Source organism: Pseudorca crassidens, chromosome 11 (assembly GCF_039906515.1).
Source record: "Pseudorca crassidens isolate mPseCra1 chromosome 11, mPseCra1.hap1, whole genome shotgun sequence".
Classification (NCBI taxonomy): domain Eukaryota; kingdom Metazoa; phylum Chordata; class Mammalia; order Artiodactyla; family Delphinidae; genus Pseudorca; species Pseudorca crassidens.
The window spans coordinates 98,875,896-98,893,221 of record NC_090306.1 but is presented as its reverse complement, the minus strand read 5'-3'; the positions used below and the strand labels follow the sequence as shown (position 1 = coordinate 98,893,221).

General features: G+C 45.6%; 1 protein-coding gene and 1 long non-coding RNA gene across 4 annotated transcripts; one reads left to right on the top strand and one right to left on the bottom strand.

The window, feature by feature from the left end:
• Positions 1-234: 234 nt before the first annotated feature.
• PHF5A (PHD finger protein 5A) lies at positions 235-10,558 on the top strand. The gene is made up of 4 exons (XM_067698233.1): positions 235-358; positions 788-811; positions 1,312-1,478; positions 9,811-10,558. The coding sequence occupies exons 1-4, from the start codon at positions 307-309 to the stop codon at positions 9,898-9,900; spliced, it is 333 nt and encodes a 110-aa protein (XP_067554334.1). The 5' UTR covers positions 235-306; the 3' UTR covers positions 9,901-10,558.
• Positions 2,153-16,029, bottom strand: LOC137202533 (uncharacterized). 3 transcript variants are annotated; one of them, XR_010932648.1, is made up of 5 exons: positions 15,922-16,029; positions 15,490-15,548; positions 15,241-15,387; positions 14,622-14,756; positions 2,153-3,554 (listed from the first exon to the last, which is right to left on the bottom strand). It is a non-coding gene; the product is annotated as an uncharacterized lncRNA (long non-coding RNA). The 3 variants fall into 3 exon arrangements; XR_010932647.1 differs by lacking the exon at positions 2,153-3,554 and adding an exon at positions 6,583-7,702; XR_010932646.1 differs by lacking the exon at positions 2,153-3,554 and adding an exon at positions 13,592-13,764.
• Between the last annotated feature and the right edge of the window lie 1,297 nt (positions 16,030-17,326).

Genomic DNA, 17,326 nt, shown 5'->3' with positions numbered 1-17,326 from the left:
CTTATCGAAGTGAAAGCTTCATCTTTGCACTTTTCAATTTGTATCTTCCATTCAGATCTCCAAAGGTGGTTTTTTGTTTTTTGTTTTTTTTGATGACTTTCATGCACCTGCCAGGACCTGACTCCCCAGTTAGGACGGAAACTTGTCTTTGAAATGTCATCGCGCGAGAACGACCGGGGCGTGGTGCAAAGATTGTAAACGCTGATGGAAGCCTAGAGAACCAATCACGGCGACCAGGAGGCAGGAACAATGGAGGTTAAAGGTCGGCCGGAAGTTCCCTAAGTTTCCGGTGGCATAGAGGGAGCTATGGCTAAACATCACCCGGACTTGATCTTTTGCCGCAAGCAGGCTGGTGTTGGTGAGATGGCCTCCTGCCCCCGACTGTCTCGGTGGGGATAGTATTAGAACCTGAGGAGTCCGGGGTTCCCATCACTTCCTTAGGGTCTTGCCTCGGCGGCGCCATGTTTCCCGCCTCACGGTCGGTAGTGTAGGAGCGCGTGGGTTTAAGGTCTCTGATGAAAAGAGGGCGGGGCGTGCGTGCTGGGAGGCGGAGGCGGGCTGCCGAGATGGGGTCCGGAGAAATTCTCAGTTTGCCCAGGACCTGGGAGGGACTTCGGGAGGGTGTGGATTTGGTTCGGATTGAAGTTTATGAGGATAAGATGGAAAGACTTCCTCAGGGTTCACTGCAGTCCCTGCTCCTGTCCCCACCTCAAGCTCGAGGATGTTTGTTCCCCCTTCGTCAAAACCTTAATCCTAATTGTACTCTTTACCGTCTTTCATCTTGCAGCCATTGGAAGACTATGTGAAAAATGTGAGTGGAACACGCCTCCCCAGACAGCCCACCCGTCCCACTCAGTTTCTGTGGAGCCAGCCAACGGGCATTTCCAACGGTGCCACTAAGAGGGCTTTGAGTAGATGTGATTGGAAGCATGTTAACACAATGGCAGGCTGCAACTAAAGGCCACCACCCCACTCCAACTTGCACATTTTAGACACTAATTTGAGAAAAATCTCTAGCTGTGGACCAGAAGTAGCATGACCCCGTCCCCAACACACACAGCGTTCTGCCAGTTAATCATACAGACTTATCTACCAGGTGCTATTCTAAGCTCTTTACCCATTAGTTGATTGACTTTTCCTGTGTGTTGTGGAGATTGAGCTGGACACTAGGAAAGCCAAGTTTTGTGATGCCAAAGCAGCAGGCCCTAAAGTCACCATCAGAAGACCAGTGTATTTCCCCGTTAACAGGAGGAGGGCAAAGGACTTGAAGTACTTGCAAGTGGGCATAACTTCATTCTCTTTTCCTCACAGGTGACGGCAAGTGTGTGATCTGTGACTCCTATGTGCGTCCCTGCACCCTGGTGCGCATATGTGATGAATGTAACTATGGCTCTTACCAGGGACGCTGTGTGATCTGTGGAGGGCCCGGGGTTTCGGATGCCTATTATTGTAAGGAGTGCACCATCCAGGAGAAAGATGTGAGTATATACTAAGCTTTTCATCTGATCCTTCCTTGTATTTAGTAACACTTTGCCATCCACTCCTGTGGCCTGTAGATGACTATGTTCATCTAGTCATCTAGGTTATAATTTCTTCAAGGTCTGTGAGCCAAACTGGATGTAGTCCAACAAAACGCACTTATTTTGCATCAAGGACAAAAATGCAAGAGAAGCAAATGTTTGTCAGCACTAGCAATTTGGAAAGCCCTCTCTTCCTTTGATGTCTCTCTCTCTCGTTATTTTTTTTCTCTCATTATTTTTATTCAGAAATAATATCCTTTTTTTTTTGGCTGCCCCCGCCCTGGCTTGTGGGATCTTAGTTCCCCAACCAGGGATTGGACCCAGGCCACGGCAGTGAAAGCCCAGAATCCTAACCACTAGGCCACCAGGGAATTCCCAATATCCTGCATTTTTAAGTCCTAGAACAGTGCATGGTGTGTAATAACCACTCAGTAATTCTCTTAACTATCATTAAGGACTATTTGGGTGGATGTGGTGACTTCTGAACTTGGGACAATTCAAGTTGATTTCAGCTCTAAGTGGCTAGAGAATGCTTTTGGTTTGATTTTGCAGAATTGATTGCAATTCTTCTTATGACATTTTTGCCCCTTGACATTGTGTGGTGGCAGCGGCTAGTTATTCAACTTCTTGAGCCAGATGCCAGGGTAGAGGAATGTAGGTCTATACCAAAAGTAGGCTTCTTGGGGAGAGGGGTGGGAAACCCATGAATCAGCTTTTATTCTTCTTATGACACAATAAAAGGAACTGTGATACATTACCAATAGGCTAGTATAAAGTATCTGCTTACCTAATCTAGGATAAGGCGTAAGGCAAAAGATAAATAATTCTTGGGACTTCCCTGGTGGTCCAGTGGCTAAGACTCTGCTCTCCTAATGCAGGGGACCCGGGTTTGATCCCTGCTCAGGGAACTAGGTCCTACTTGCCACAACTAAGAGTTTGCATGCTGCAATTAAGAGCCTGCAACTAAAAGATGCTGCATGCCCCAATGAAGATCCAGCAGATGGCAACAAAGATCCTGCGTGCGGCAACTAAGACCCAATGCAACCAAATAAATAAATAGATAGATAAATAAATAAAATCTTTAAAAATAAGAAAAATTTTTTTTTTTTTTTTTTTTGCGGTATGCGGGCCTCTCACTGTTGTGGCCTCTCCCGTTGTGGAGCACAGGCTCCAGACGCGCAGGCTCAGTGGCCATGGCTCACAGGCCTAGCCGCTCCGCGGCATGTGGGATCTTCCCGGACCGGGGCACAAACCCGTGTCCCCTGCATCGGCAGGCCGACTCTCAACACTGCGCCACCAGGGAAGCCCCCTTTTTTTTTTTGTCTGCATTGCCTGGCTGTGGAATCTTAGTTCCTGGACCAGGGATGAAACCCAGGCCCCCTACAATGGAAGCACACAGTCCTAACCACTGGACCACCACGGAATTCCCAAAAGATAAATAATTCTTAATATTCCTTTATGCAAAGAGTAGGTAGTTTTATATATATATATATATATATGCATACACACAGACACACACACATACACACACTATCTCTCTTATTCTTCACAGTAGCTTTGTTAAATAGGGATTATTATTATCTCCATTTACAGCCTCTCACCCAGCTAATAAGTGGCAAGTCCAATCTCTCTGACTAAACCTAGTGGTGTCCTTTCATAAGTCCTTTTTTCTTTCTTTAACCCAATTTATTATTTATTTAGTTTTGGCTGCGTTGGGTCTTTGTTGCTGCGTGCAGGCTTTCTCTAGTTGCGGCAAGCAGGGGCTACTCTTCACTGCAGTGCGCGGGCTTCTCATCGCGGTGGCTTCTCTTGTTGCGGAGCACGGGCTCTAGGTGCGCGGGCTTCAGTAGTTGTGGCTCACGGGCTCTAGAGCGCAGGCTCAGTGGTTGTGGCACACGGGCTTAGTTGCTCTGCGGCATGTGGGATCTTCCCGGACCTGGGTTCGAACCTGTGTCCCCTGCATTGGCAGGTGGATTCTTAACCACTGCGCCACCAGGGAAGTCCCCTTTCATAAGTCCTTTTGATGGGATGTGCCTGTGTTGAGGAGAAGCAATTCAGCCACCTCAGCAACCTTTACATTTGGATCCTGTCTACCTCTAATAAGTGGGATATATCAGACCAGATAAAACTTTCTTAACATCATAAATTCTTCTGTTATTTAGAGAGATGAGAAAGGTCATAGATAAAGTACCAGAAACATAATTTCACATGGTGATTTGAACATCCTCTTGTCCTAAACTGTGATTTGCATTTACCTTTGACTGTCAAATCATATCCTGCTTGATCTGATCCACTCCCTTTATAGAAAGGACCTTGGTTTGTGTATTTGTCTCCCCTTTTCCCTAGTTCTTTGTATACTCCCTGGCATGTACTGTAAGTATGGTCCACATTTTTGTTGCTACCTCTGTAAATCATGCATAGGGTTCCCCCTACAGAGTGTCTGGTATATAGTAAGTGTTTGGTAATTATTTATAGCCTATATACCACAGTGAGACAATATCAGTGAAGAGAAAGTACAAACAATCCTTAAACTAGCTAAAACTAGCTAAAGAGTCCATTAAGGACAACATTTTCTTGAACCTTTGCATGGTTGTAGCTAGAGGTTTTGTTTTGTTTTGTTGTAGCTAGAGTTCTTATCTGGCTTATGCTTGGCAACCAGAGAGTGCTTAATAAGTGTTAATTGCTGTCTGATTCCTCTGCATGCGGTATGTGACCTGATCTCTCTGGATCCTTGTGCCTCATTCTGTCCCTGAGAATTATTCTAGATGTCACCACTTCCTCTACTTCACGTGTACAGGAATGTTCTGAGGATATCTGAGATGGTATCTAGCTCACATTTACTCAGCAGTAGTTTCCAACGAACACAAAACAGTCCAGTGATATGATCCAGCCTCTCAGCCTTACAGATCATCGTGTAGATTAAGTACCTAAGACTTTCCTATGCAGAAATCTTCCTGCAACCAAAGCAGCCCCTGTTACTGTTCTCTTCCTGCAACTTCCATAATTTATAAGGGAATTAGACCAGTAAACTAAGCTGGGTGTTCTCCATAGTTTTTCAAAGCTTCAAGAATACTCAGGATTTGGGACAATATCTGTGGGCATTGCTGCCAGAGGACCATTTGTTTCTTTGCTTTTTTTTTTTTTTTTTTTTAATTATTTATTTATTTTTGGCTGCTACTCTTCGTTGCGGTGTGCAGGCCTCTCATCACGGTGGCTTCTATTGCTGCGGAGCACGGGCTCTAGGCACGTGGGCTTCAGTAATTGTGGCTCACGGGCTTAGCTGCTCCACGGCATGCGGGATCCCCCCAGACCAGGGCTCGAACCAGTCTCTCCTGCGTTGGCAGGCGGACTCCCAACCACTTCATCACTGGGGGAGTCCATTTTTTTTTTTTTTGAAAGAAATACTTTGTCCTATCTAAAGTGAAGCTTTGGGCTTCCCTGGTGGCTCAGTGGTTAAGAATCCGCCTGCCAATGCAGGGGACACAGGATCGAGCTCTGCTCCGGGAAGATCCCACATGCCACGGAGCAACTAAGTCCATGGGCCAAAACTACTGAGCCTGCGCTCTAGAGCCCACGAGCCACAACTACTGAGCCCATGTGCCACAACTACTGAAGCCCACGCACCTAGAGCCCATGCTCTGCAACAAGAGAAGCCACCGCAATGAGAAGCCCACGCACCGCAATGAAGAGTAGCCCCCACTCGCTGCAACTAGAGAAAGCCCGCGCACAGCAACAAAAGACCCAACTCAGCCAAAAATAAATAGGTAAATAAGTAAAAAATAATAAATAAATAAATAAAAAATAAAGTGAGGCTTTGATTGTGTCCCAAAGGACACTTTTTTTATTTTATTTTTTTTGTGGTATGCGGGCCTCTCACTGTTGTGGCCTCTCCCGTTGTGGAGCACAGGCTCCAGACGCGCAGGCTCAGCAGCCATGGCTCACGGGCCCAGCTGCTCCATGGCACGTGGGATCTCCCCGGACCGGGGCACGAACCCGTGTCCCCTGCATCGGCAGGCGGACTCTCAACCACTGCGCCACCAGGGAAGCCCGGACACTTTTTTTTTAATATGAGTTTATTTATTTATTTTTGGCTGCATTGGGTCTACATTGCTGCGCACCGGCTTTCTCTAGTTGCAGCGAGTGGGGCCTACTTTTTGTTGTGGTGCATGGGCTTCTTATTGCAGTGGCTTCTCTTGTTGCAGAGCACGGGCTCTAGGGTCATGGGCTTCAGTAGTTATGGCATGCAGGCTCAGTAGTTGTGGCTTGTGGGCTCTAGAGCACAGGCTCAGTAGTTGTGGCACACGGGCTTAGTTGCTCTGCAGCATGTGGGATCTTCCCAGGCCAGAGATCGAACCTGTGTCCCCTGCGTTGGCAGGCAGATTCTTAAGCACTGCACCACCAGGGAAGTCCCAATTTGTAGTTTCTTATGTGTGGTATCATATTGATCTCCCTTCGCCCTTGACTCCTTTACGCCTTTTACTTAACCATTTTCTTTAACTCTCCCAACAAGAAGACAAGAAAAATAGTAGCTAATATCTTTGGAGCACTTGCTGTGTACCAGGTACTGTGCTGGACATTCTTTTCCAAAAGTTCTATATGATACAGATGAGGAAACGAATGGCTTAAAGGTGTTAAGCATCTTAGCCCAAGGTCACATGACTAATAAGTGGCAGATATGGGATTAGAACCCAGGTCTATCTAACTCAGTTTCTCAACCCTTTTTTCCCCCATGATTGTTCCCCCAAAGGAGAAAAGTTAAAATCTAATTTAAATTAAATTTTCTTGGGAATTCCCTGGCAGTCCAGTGGTTAGGACTCTACGCTTCCACTGTAGGGGACACGGGTTTGATCCCTGATTGGGGAACTAAGATCCTGCATGCTTTGCGGCATGGCCTAAAAATTGATTGATTAATTAGTTAATTAATTACATTTTCTCCACCAAAAGAGGAACTGAATGCTAAGGAGTAAGATTTTGTTGGGTAAGAACAAACTTCAGATCGCAAACCACTATAATAGTGAAGATGTTTTCATCCCCACTGAGGGTGCATGGTCTGACTCAGAGCACTTAGTCTGACCGCCTGACGGTCTTGGTCTTCTCAGGGTGGGTAAGGATGTGCCCCTCCCTCTCTTGCTATTTCTACCATTCTCTTCTCCCCATTTAAGTAAACAGCGGAGCAGTCAAATATATGCAAAAGTTATTTGATACTTTTCAAAGCTAATTCACAAGTTTACCATGCTCTCCAGCTTCCAAAACCACGGGAAAGTTTTGGTTCTTGCCTCTGGGAAGCCCTGTTAGAAAAAACGCCAGACTGGGATGTAGAGAGCCCAGGTTCAGGTCTTTGCTTTGCTACTAACATGCTGTGTGTGGCTATGGGGAAATCTCCACCAAAAGGAAGTATTGAATAATAATCCCTGTTACCTTATGGGTACATTTACTGAGAGCTTATAAGCCTTTAAAATAAAAGTTTCAAATAGAAAACATGATACTCTTGTTAAGGTCTCAAACCAGTGTACAGTCTGGTTTTTACATTGTAGGTATTCATTGGACAGTTGCTGAAAGAATGAACGAAGTTTCATCTTCTAGTTTCTGTTAATAAGGCAGGTCTTGCCTGCTGTTCATAATTCTTTGCTACCGATTGTAAGAAATGGAGATGTGGACGCATTTTCTGTAATCATGTTTTTCTGATCTCAAAATTTTTAAATTGCCTTTGGTTCTGTACATATTTCCCCGTTGTATGTTATATTTTGGTACATGATTAGCGTTGGTTTTTTTTAAATAAATTTATTTTGTTTATTTTTGGCTGCGTTGGGTCTTCATCGCTGCGTGCGGGCTTTCTCTAGTTGTGGCCAGCGGGGGCTACTCTTCGTTGCAGCAGGTGGGCTTCTCATTGCGGTGGCTTCTCTTGTTGCAGAGCACGGGCTGTAGGCATGCGGGCTTCAGTAGTTGTGGCACGTGGGCTCAGTAGTTGTGGTGCACAGGCTTAGTTGCTCTGCGGCATGTGGGATCTTCCTGGACCAGGGCACGAACCTGTGTCCCTTGCATTGGCAGGCAGATTCTTAACCACTGCACCACCAGGGAAGCCCTCGAGGTTTCTTAACAGTCCTTCCATCTTCCTTTTCATGCTTTCCATTCACAGGCATATTCACAAAAGCCAGCCAGTTCCGATGCACACATCCTCACCTCTTCACAGCATTAGTGGAATTTGGGAACAACCACAAGACCCATGGGAGATGTGTAGAAAATAAAAAACAGGAGTTTAGGCAAGAAAACAGGAAACTTATAAGTCAGTGAGAGAAAATGCCATAAAAGCCAAAGAGCTAATAATCCAATGCGTTGGTTTTCCGATTTTTTTTTTCAACTTTTTAACATGTAGAGTCCCATCTTCAAAAAGTATCTTACACAGAAGCCGCGTGTGTATGTGTGTGTGTGTGTTAGGTTGAACCATCATGAAATTGCTGATATTTATTTTTGGCAATTTCTTATAATTTATTAAGCGCTGGCTATATGCTAGGCATTGTTCTAAGTATATTGATTCTTAATTCTGTAAGGTCGGTTCTACCATTGTAGTAATTTAATATGTGACTAAAAAGAGACACAAGGAGGTTCATAACTTCTCAAAATTCACGTGACCTATCTCCAGAGCCTACAACCTTTTTTGTTTGTTTGTCTGTTTTGGCTATGTTGGGTCTTCCTTGCTGAGCGCAGGCTTTCTCTAGTTGTGGTGAGCAGGGGCTACTCTTCGTTGCGGTGCGCAGGCTTCTCATTGCAGTGGCTTCCCGTTGCAGAGCACAGGCTCTAGGTGCGCGGGCTCAGTAGTTGTGGTGCATGGGCTTAGTTGCTCTGAGGTATGTGGGATCTTCCTGGACCAGGGCTTGAACCCCATGTCCCCGGCATTGGCAGGTGGATTCTTAACCACTGCGCCAGGGAAGTCCCTACAATCTTAATATGAGTGAGAACACAGCTGCACAGATTGGGGGGTGCGTCCTACTGTCACCTGGCACCTCTCAGGACTCTCTAGGGCCCTATAAATACAGTTTATATACACTGACCTGATCCAGTCATCTTATAGTTGGATACAAATCCAGACAGAAGTGGTTTGCCCACGGTCACACAAGTCAGTGAGGCAGAGTAAGCCTGAACAGGCTATCATAATACCATAAAATTTCAAAGCATCCCTAAAGGGCTTAAAGCACTGTCGTGTTTAATAGCAGGCTACCTGGGGCCAGGAGAGGCAGCTCTTCCCACGTTTGTACCAGGACTTTGAGTACAGATTACGTGGCTTACTTGAGTTCCCCCAGCAAGCCATTGGTGGGGCCGGGCCCACAACCTGGCTTGCTTAGCACACCAAACTCCACAGATGGTAGTCCTCAGTGTAATACATGGTACATGTTTTCTAGAAAATAATGAAATGTTAGTGTTGGCTTTGTGTGGTTTCAGAGATTTTTGTACAGTGTTGATATCAGTCCCCAAAAAGAGAAATCAGCTGAATTAGAAATTAGGCATTAGAGATGCCTAAGGACTTGATTCATTCATTCATTGTATAGCCCAGTGTCATAGGAAACAGCTGCCTTTGACATGGGTGTTTAATAAAATCCTGAGATCTAAGAAGGTTTCTTCCAGTAGCAATTCCCCCAATTTTCCTCCCATCATCCCCAATCAACTGATGGAGTCATCATTCCTGCAAAACACAGCTTCCCAAGGGCTTCACTGAAACCACTCAAGCTCACAAAACGGCCAGGGGAGGGTGTCACTACACATCAGAGTATGAGCCGTCAACAGCTGTCTCTGGCACAGGAGCACTCTTCCCCCAAGACCATGTGTCCGGTTAAGTGAATTGATACGGACACACCAAACTCAGTATTCTCTTACGATATTTGAAATGTAAGGTACTATTTCCTAAAATCTTTAGGTTTTTTTCCCTTGGTATTTTCTCCTTTCTTGGGATAGTGAAAGAGAGCTAGGAAGCTTGATCTGCAGATGATTATTACCATTTCTTACCTCTCACTTGGAGAAAATCCTTTGAACACCTTAAAGAGTTTTAGATTCTACCTCCACTATATCATATTAGTAACAGAAGTGGGCTAAGAATCCAACATTATAAGTGCAGGCCACTGGATAAACGGTGGACAGACCCTGGGCACATTTCTAGGTGTTTAGTAAATACTTGATTGATCAAATAGCATAACTGAAGATGAATGGCTAAACCATTAATCCAAAAGTTATTTTTATCTTAAATCCCTCTCAGTTCAAGCTCAGAGACTTTTAACAACTTATCTGTTCTGTTTTCCAGAGAGATGGTTGCCCAAAGATTGTCAATTTGGGGAGCTCTAAGACAGATCTCTTCTATGAACGCAAAAAATATGGCTTCAAGAAGAGGTGATTGGTGGGCTGCCTCTTCCTCCCCCCATCAAGCTGCTGCAGCTGCCAAAAGAAATGCCTACAGAAAGGAAATGGAGCACAGAGCATCACCTGAACTGCCTATTAGTACACTGGCCCCTTTCCACCCTTTCCTCTCCTCTCACCCAGCCATGGTAGGAATGGAAAAAAAGATTCTTCGCAGAGCACTCTGGCAGACTGTACCACAGACAAATTAATAGATTGGTTCATGGCATTCCTTAAATTCAAGAAGCAAGGCTGTGTTAATCCACATCGAGAAGTTCTGTACACCAAAAGCTTCTAAAACAGGAATGATGTATTATTTCAGTCTTCTGTTTGAGGAGCTGACTGTGAGGCTAGCTGCAGTGAGAAGCATGGCCTTGCAGCAGCTCTGATGGCAGCTGTCCTTGATGAAACATCTGCAGTGCGATGGGGGCTCTCAGAACAGTCAATGTGGGCATTTCATCTTGTAACACCCACCAGGTGGTGCTGCTTCATGTTATTTTTCTTCTAAAAATTGGAAACCTTTTCTGTTGCTATTGTATTCATAAAGTAGGTGTTTATTTTCTGGTAGTCAGCCCCTCCCCAATTTAATTTTAACTCTAGGAATTTTAGTCACCCAGGAATTTGTGATTCAAAATAAAGGTACTGGGATTCATTAAGCACTTTGTTCTCTTATTACTACTGGAATTCAAAACCACCCATGCCTTTTATGATAGGTAAACCAAAGTTATTTTTAGAAACTTTGATGTTTCCCCTTCCTGTCCAACTTGAATTTTGAACTGAAGAGATGGCTTCCAGTAATGGTGAAGGGAATGAGACAAAATGTACTCGAATGAGTTAGGAGAACTGAACTTGGTTGATTTGTTTCACAAAGTGCATATATACTCACATTAAGGATATGAGGGGAGGGATTTCCCCGGTGGTGCAGTGGTTAAGCCTACACACTTCCAATGCAGGGGGCATGGGTTCAGTCCCTGGTCAGGGAACTAAGATCCCACACACCTCTCAGTGCAGCCCCCCCACCAGAAAAAAAAAAGGATATGGGAGGTTGGTTTAAGTAAATTCAAATTCAGACGCATCCTTTACCCTAACTCAACTACCTGTACTTTTGGTCTGCTAGAGGCAATAAGCAAGTTAACCTGAGGAGCCACATTCATAATTGGAGACTTCCAGTCAAGAAGGTCTTTGACACCATGAATTTGAAAAAGGTTGTGCGTCCTGCAGATTCTAGGGTCCTGGCCCAGTGTTACCCTGCAACTCAGTGGCAGGTCCAAGTTGAGATGAGAGCCTTCTGATTTCCTATCAGGGTTTTATCTTGGATCAATAAAACTTGGTTATTTGTAATGTATTGAGTGTCCAAAATAGAATTAAGATAATCTCTGCCTTTAAGGAATTTAATAATTGAGCTTGCCAGAAATAGCTCAGTGTAACACAGGGGACACACAAAGGAAGGGTTCTGGGCCTCGCATGGGGTACCTCGGGAAGGCTAGGGGAAGGCCACAGCCATAGGGCTGCCATGAGGGCTCCTTTCAGTTCCTCAAACTGCTGTTTTCCCTCCTGCCGCAGTGCTTTTTACCTGTTTTTTACCTCTAAAGCTCTGCTTCCCTTCTGCTCAGCTAACTCCTACTCATCCTTCAGACCTTAGCTAAGTATTTCCTAAAAGATGCCTCATCCAAACCCCAATCTAAGTTCCTCTTGTTATACTCCCACATAGCACCATAAGCATTTTGTTTATAGCATTTGGTAATATTGACTGTCATCTACTAGGCTGTGTTCCATGATGGCAGGAGGCAAGTCTGTTCTGCCCAGCAGGTAGCAGTTTCTCAGTATTGAATGAATAACTGAAGTCATAGAAATCAGATAATAAACTGGGCTTTGAAGGCCATGTTGGAACCTACAGGCAAAGGGGGTAGGGTCTGCAGATAAAGATATTTGTGTGGGAGAAACAGTTTGAATGGGGTGATATGTTTGGGGAGCTCTGAGCAGTTCTAAAGCATCAGGTGAGGGTTATGGTATATCAAACGAGTTGCAGAAACCAGATAATTTTCAGATTATAACTAGAATCTGTCATTTGATTCTATAGTAACTTTAGTTTTAATGTGTAATATAAGTCAAAATGTTTTGTTTTGCTAAACAAATCAGTTTCTAAAATTTGTTTATTGGGACTTCCCTGGCAGTGGTTCAGACTCTGTGCTTCCAATGCAGGGGGCACAGGTTCAATCCCTGGTGGCTGAACTAAGATCCCACATGCCGCATGGTGTGGTCCCCCAGCCAAAAGAAACATTTGTTTATTAACCACCTTGGTCTACATAACATCTTGCATCTCCAGATGTTTGAAAAGCTACTCCTTACTTTCAGCAAAACACCACCTTAACTGTGCTCTGTGAGTCTTAGTGCGTATGCCTCTAAAAGTTCTTGCAAGGGAGCTTAAAATTTAATGCCCAGTAGGATTTCCACACTGATCAACAACAGGACAAGTTCAACCTCAGTCTGGTGAATTCTGCTGAACTCCGTTCCTCTGTCACCTAATTTTATAATCCCATTCTCCATTTGTTTGCTCTCTGAGGCCAAGAGAATGATACAACGAATAATTTAAAAACTTCTTAGATAAACAGCATTCAAGTTCAAATCCTTAGTTATCGTCTACCTTGGACTTTAGAATAAGTCCTTTTCAGTTTTAAAAATTAGAATAATGATAATACTGAATTCTCTATTGGGAAAACATTGCTTACAAGCTGAATTTTAACCTCGAATAGTATATAGTTCTGTGAAAAGAATTAGAATGATCTCAGCCAACTGTGTATGGCCACAAAAAATCAGAATGGGCTTAAAAATTATTGCTTTTCTCCATTGTTGAAATAAGCACTACCTACACAGGTCTAGTTGAAATAACTGAACTCATCATAGTCTGTCTAAGAAAGTGGTTCCATTTCCTGGGTTTATGATTATTACTATTAAGTATTCAGGGTTTGATACATTCATTTCTAGGATCTAAAAAGGATGAGTGTCTTCCAGCTTCTCAGATATACTCTGTACACATATGGTAATTTAATCTCCTTTAAACATTGCACTTTTCATGTGCTCTTGATCCAAAAAAAAAAAAAAAAGTATAAAGAGAAATGTGTGGACTTTATTTTCGGTCCTGTATTTGAATTCTAATCTGCTATTGACCTTTAGTGAGGTTTTCGGTGCTTTTTTTTTTTTCTCATCTATTAAATAAGGATATTAATGCCTCCCTCTTTGGGTTGTAAGAATTAAATGTGACCTCGTAAGTGCCTGACCCTTACTGGGAAGGCTTTACATCATAAATGGTAGCTCTTTTACAGTGAGCCTTTACTTCATAGATAAACATTTAAGTTCTAGCACTGAAGATCCTCCATATGGTTCCCTCTCTTCCCTACCCCTCAGGTTTTCCTCTATTCATTCTCTGCTGTTGATTAGGCAGCTGAAGGGGATTCCTCACACACAGCCCATCTTCTTGGCTCTCTATTTCCTTTGTTTGAAATACCACTCCACCACCGTCACATCATCCATCCAAGTCCCACACCATCCAGCTCCTAACATCTCATGAATGCTTCCAGATGCACCATACCCCACAACAGTCTCTCATGCCTAATACATATGTATAACAGAAAAATTTCATGAAACATTTACTGTGTGTACAGTATTTTCAATTTATTCTGCCCTAAAAAAAAAACAGAAAAAGGGGTCACAAATTCAGGAGTCTGGGTGAGTAATATAAGTGATTAAAAGGGAGGCGTGGGATTTCCCTGGTGGCCCAGTGGTTAAGACTCTGCCCTTCCATTGCAGGGGTCATGGGTTCCACCCCTGGTTAGGGAACTAAGATCCCGCATGCCAAGCATTGCTGCCAAGAAAAAAAAAAAAAGCATGATGATCAACGGTATGTGGCACTGGGCCTCAGTGTCTGTGGGACAATAGGGAGTGGTAGGGACCTTGGAACCAGAGAGCACAGGCCCTGTCTAAAGAAGACAGTTGCTGTTCAAGTCCAGACAATTGCCAGCTTGAATACCCAGTGTTAACAGATCTTTTGAATTCAGGACAAGTGGCAAATTAAGATACTTTTGTGCAATCTCCCAATTTTTAAGTGTTGTCAATTTTTTTTTTTTTTTGGATGGGTACCATTTTTAAAGTCTTTATTGAACTTGTTACAATATTGCTTCTGGTTTTTTTTTTATGTTTTGGTTTTTTGGCCCCAAGCCTTGTGGGATCTTAGCTCCCCCACCAGGGATAGAACACACACACCCTGCATTGAAAGGTGAAGTCTTAACCACTGGACCACCAGGGAAGTCCCTGTCAACTCATTTTTGAAATTTTAATGTGTCAGTATATGCCAAGGCCAATACATCCACCAGATGTGGACCTTGGCCTGCCAATTAGCAGCTTCTAAATTAAGAAAATTAACTTCCCAGGGAATCAAATTCAACTGACTAAATTTCCAAGAGATTGTATGTCACTATATTTTGACCGGTAGCTCTTTATAGTTTGAAGCAAGGACATAAAGGTGAAAGATTCTTTGCCTTGGTTGGAATTTTCCTGCCTTAAAAAAAAAAAAGGACTCCAGTTCCCATCTTTTCCCAGTTATTCAGTTCCTTATCAACTCTATCCCCAAGTGGCCTCTCTGCCACCACCAAGGCTACAATGATACTTTCTTTGAACACGGTAGTTTTAGTGTCTTAGCCAAAGACAGGTTCGTTCACTTACCTTGTTTACTAGAATTCACTCACATCAGGTCAGTACATAGCAAATCATTTGCCCTTGGCATCCATCCAATCACTCTTCTCCAAAGCTAATTTCTGTTGTGGCTGTCTTTGCTCCTGCCCAGTTGAAGGAGTGGATCTGAAGAATCAAACTGAGGAGCTATTTTCTTGGATAACTTAAAAGAAATTACAAAATTTCTCACCCCAACATGTGTGTATGAGAGTGTGACTCACCCCTGAGAGTTAACTGGGGCTAATTATGACTAGCCTGACTTGTCACAACAAAACATCTGGCATAACTTGCTTACTCTCAGACAGGGGAGCTGCCTCCACCCTCTCCCCAAGCACACGCTTACTCCTGAAGCTCACCATTTTGATAACAAAGCGTATGCCTGTCAACGTATGATAATTCCAAATGGGAGGGGACTCTGGAATGCTTGAGTAGGAATTCAGCTCACAATTAAGCCCTGGCTAGATGAAATCACACGTTGGGGAGAGAAAAAACGTCCTCCTCACAATGATAAATGGAGACATCAGCAGTTAAGAATGGTGATTGCCTTTTTCCCCTCTATTTTATTTTTTCCTATTTATATGCTAACCCTTTACCCAGGGATCCCATTTACCAAGGAAGCTGGATTTCTCAGTTTTGTTTCAGTGATATTCCTCAAGGCTGGTGTGTTTTCAGCACTGCAGGGGAGATTCGAATAAATACAGAAACGCGCAAAAATTCAACACCTTCCTTCCAGGGATTCACTCCGCTCTCCCACAGCCTGCAGTGAACGGTAGGAAATGTATACCCTTTACCTACTTATATGGACTCCATCCCTCCTTCCTGTGATACCCTAGAAGAATTCGTTTCAACTCACTCTCACCTTTCTCATCCTGTCTTGTAAGTTTTCCCAGTAGGATGCAATTTGGCCAGAACGGTGACCTTTAAATTAAGGATAGTACCTATTTGAGACAGGCTTTACATACAGTATCATATTTAATCCCCGCACGATCTCCATTTTAAGGATGAGAAAACAGGTTTGATGATGTAAAGAGATTTGTTGCCATTAAATCAAGATAAAACAGTTGGTGTTGGAACTGGGATTCAAACCCACCTATTTCCACAGCTGCCTCTACTAAATGACTACAAATACCAGCATCCCTTACAATGCCCCAATGCGCAGACGTACTCTCCCCAAGGGCCAGGCTCCTTGGCTCTCGGCCCCCACTTCCCCGTCCTAGAGGTTGGATCGAACACCCAATCAGATGCTGCCGCTCCCTCTTCCCCACCAATGGGAAGGCTGTTGCTAACGTACCGGTTATATTTTTAGCTCTCCAGTACTCTGGCACCCTGAGTCGGCCAGGTCTCGCTGCCCGGTTGGAACTCGCGACGCTAGGGGAGGGGAGGGGAGGGGAGGGGAGGGGAGGGGAGGGGAGGGGAGGGGAGGGGAGGGGAGGGGAGGGGAGGGGAGGGGAGGGGGGGGGAGGGGAGGGGAGGGGAGGGGAGGGGAGGTGAACGAGGTAAAGGAGGAAAAAGAAGGGGAGGGGCGGAGTGGGGCTAGGCGGAGGAGGCGTGTGTGTGACGCCGTGGAACTCGCTGACGCACAAGCAAGTAGTCCCTTGAGGTGCCCCAGGGGCTGAAGCGCTCAGAGTGTGGGGGATGGGAGCTCTCGGGCTCAGGTTCCCTCCCCTTTTCTGTCCCCTTGGAGTTTGCCCTCCAGTCCAGCGTTTCTCTACAGCAGTCAAAGAAAGCGCATTTAAACCCGCACGCTACCGTTGCTCTCTGCCCCTGCCAAAAAAAGTGATCAAGGAAAAAAAAAAAAAAACTGCAAACCGTTCGTAGCTGGAAACTTTCGCATCTCGCCATCCCACGTGGGTTTGGCGGCTGTTGGGCTGGAACCGTCTGGAATGAAAATAAAGACCGGGGGTGGGGAGAGTTGGGGAATGGGCGATTGAAGAAGGGATGGGAAGACTTCAAGCGCAAGCTCCCAGCGGCCCCGGGCTTTACCACCTGGCAGTCCAGTCCGCCTATGACCTCACTGGGCACAGGCCTCCCTATCCCCAACTCCGCGCCCCGCACAGTCACAAACTAGCCGAGTGGCCCACGTGGCCATAGCCCGGGCCAGGGGTGCCGAGCGCGCGAGGGTGCCGGGTTCGGCGAACCTGGGTCAGCCGCCCGAGGGACCGTCGGGTGCGCAAGCGCGGCGGCTCTGGCACGGGCAGGCGCCACCCCCAACGGCGGGGGCTGTTACTAGAAGACATGTGGCTCTGGTGCCCCTTGGGGGGGGGGGGGCGCCGACCTGGGAGAAACTACGGGTGCGTCCGCAGAGGAGCTGAGCCCCGCCCGGAGCGGGCAGGGCACAGCTCGCGCGCCTGAGCGGAACCGGCGCTGGCCCTGTCCGCGCCGCGAGGTTAACGGGCGCCAGAGGTGGCAAGCGGAAGGTTAATGTGTCGCTCAGCTCCTTTTCCTGGTCGTTCAGCCTCTCCTCGCCCCCTCTTCCTCCCGCTCTGCCCGGGCCCAGGTTTCCCCCTCGCCCTTCCCTCGACGTTACGCGTCCCCCGACGAAGCACCAGGAGCTCGGAATATTCGGGCTAAGCCGCGTTGATATAGGTTTGAAACCTTTACAGAGTTCCAGTCAGCCGGCTGGGAAGTAGTCCCGGCCCGGCGCTCGGCCCCGCCCCTGCAGGGCGGAGGGACGCATCACGCAGGGGTGGGGAAGC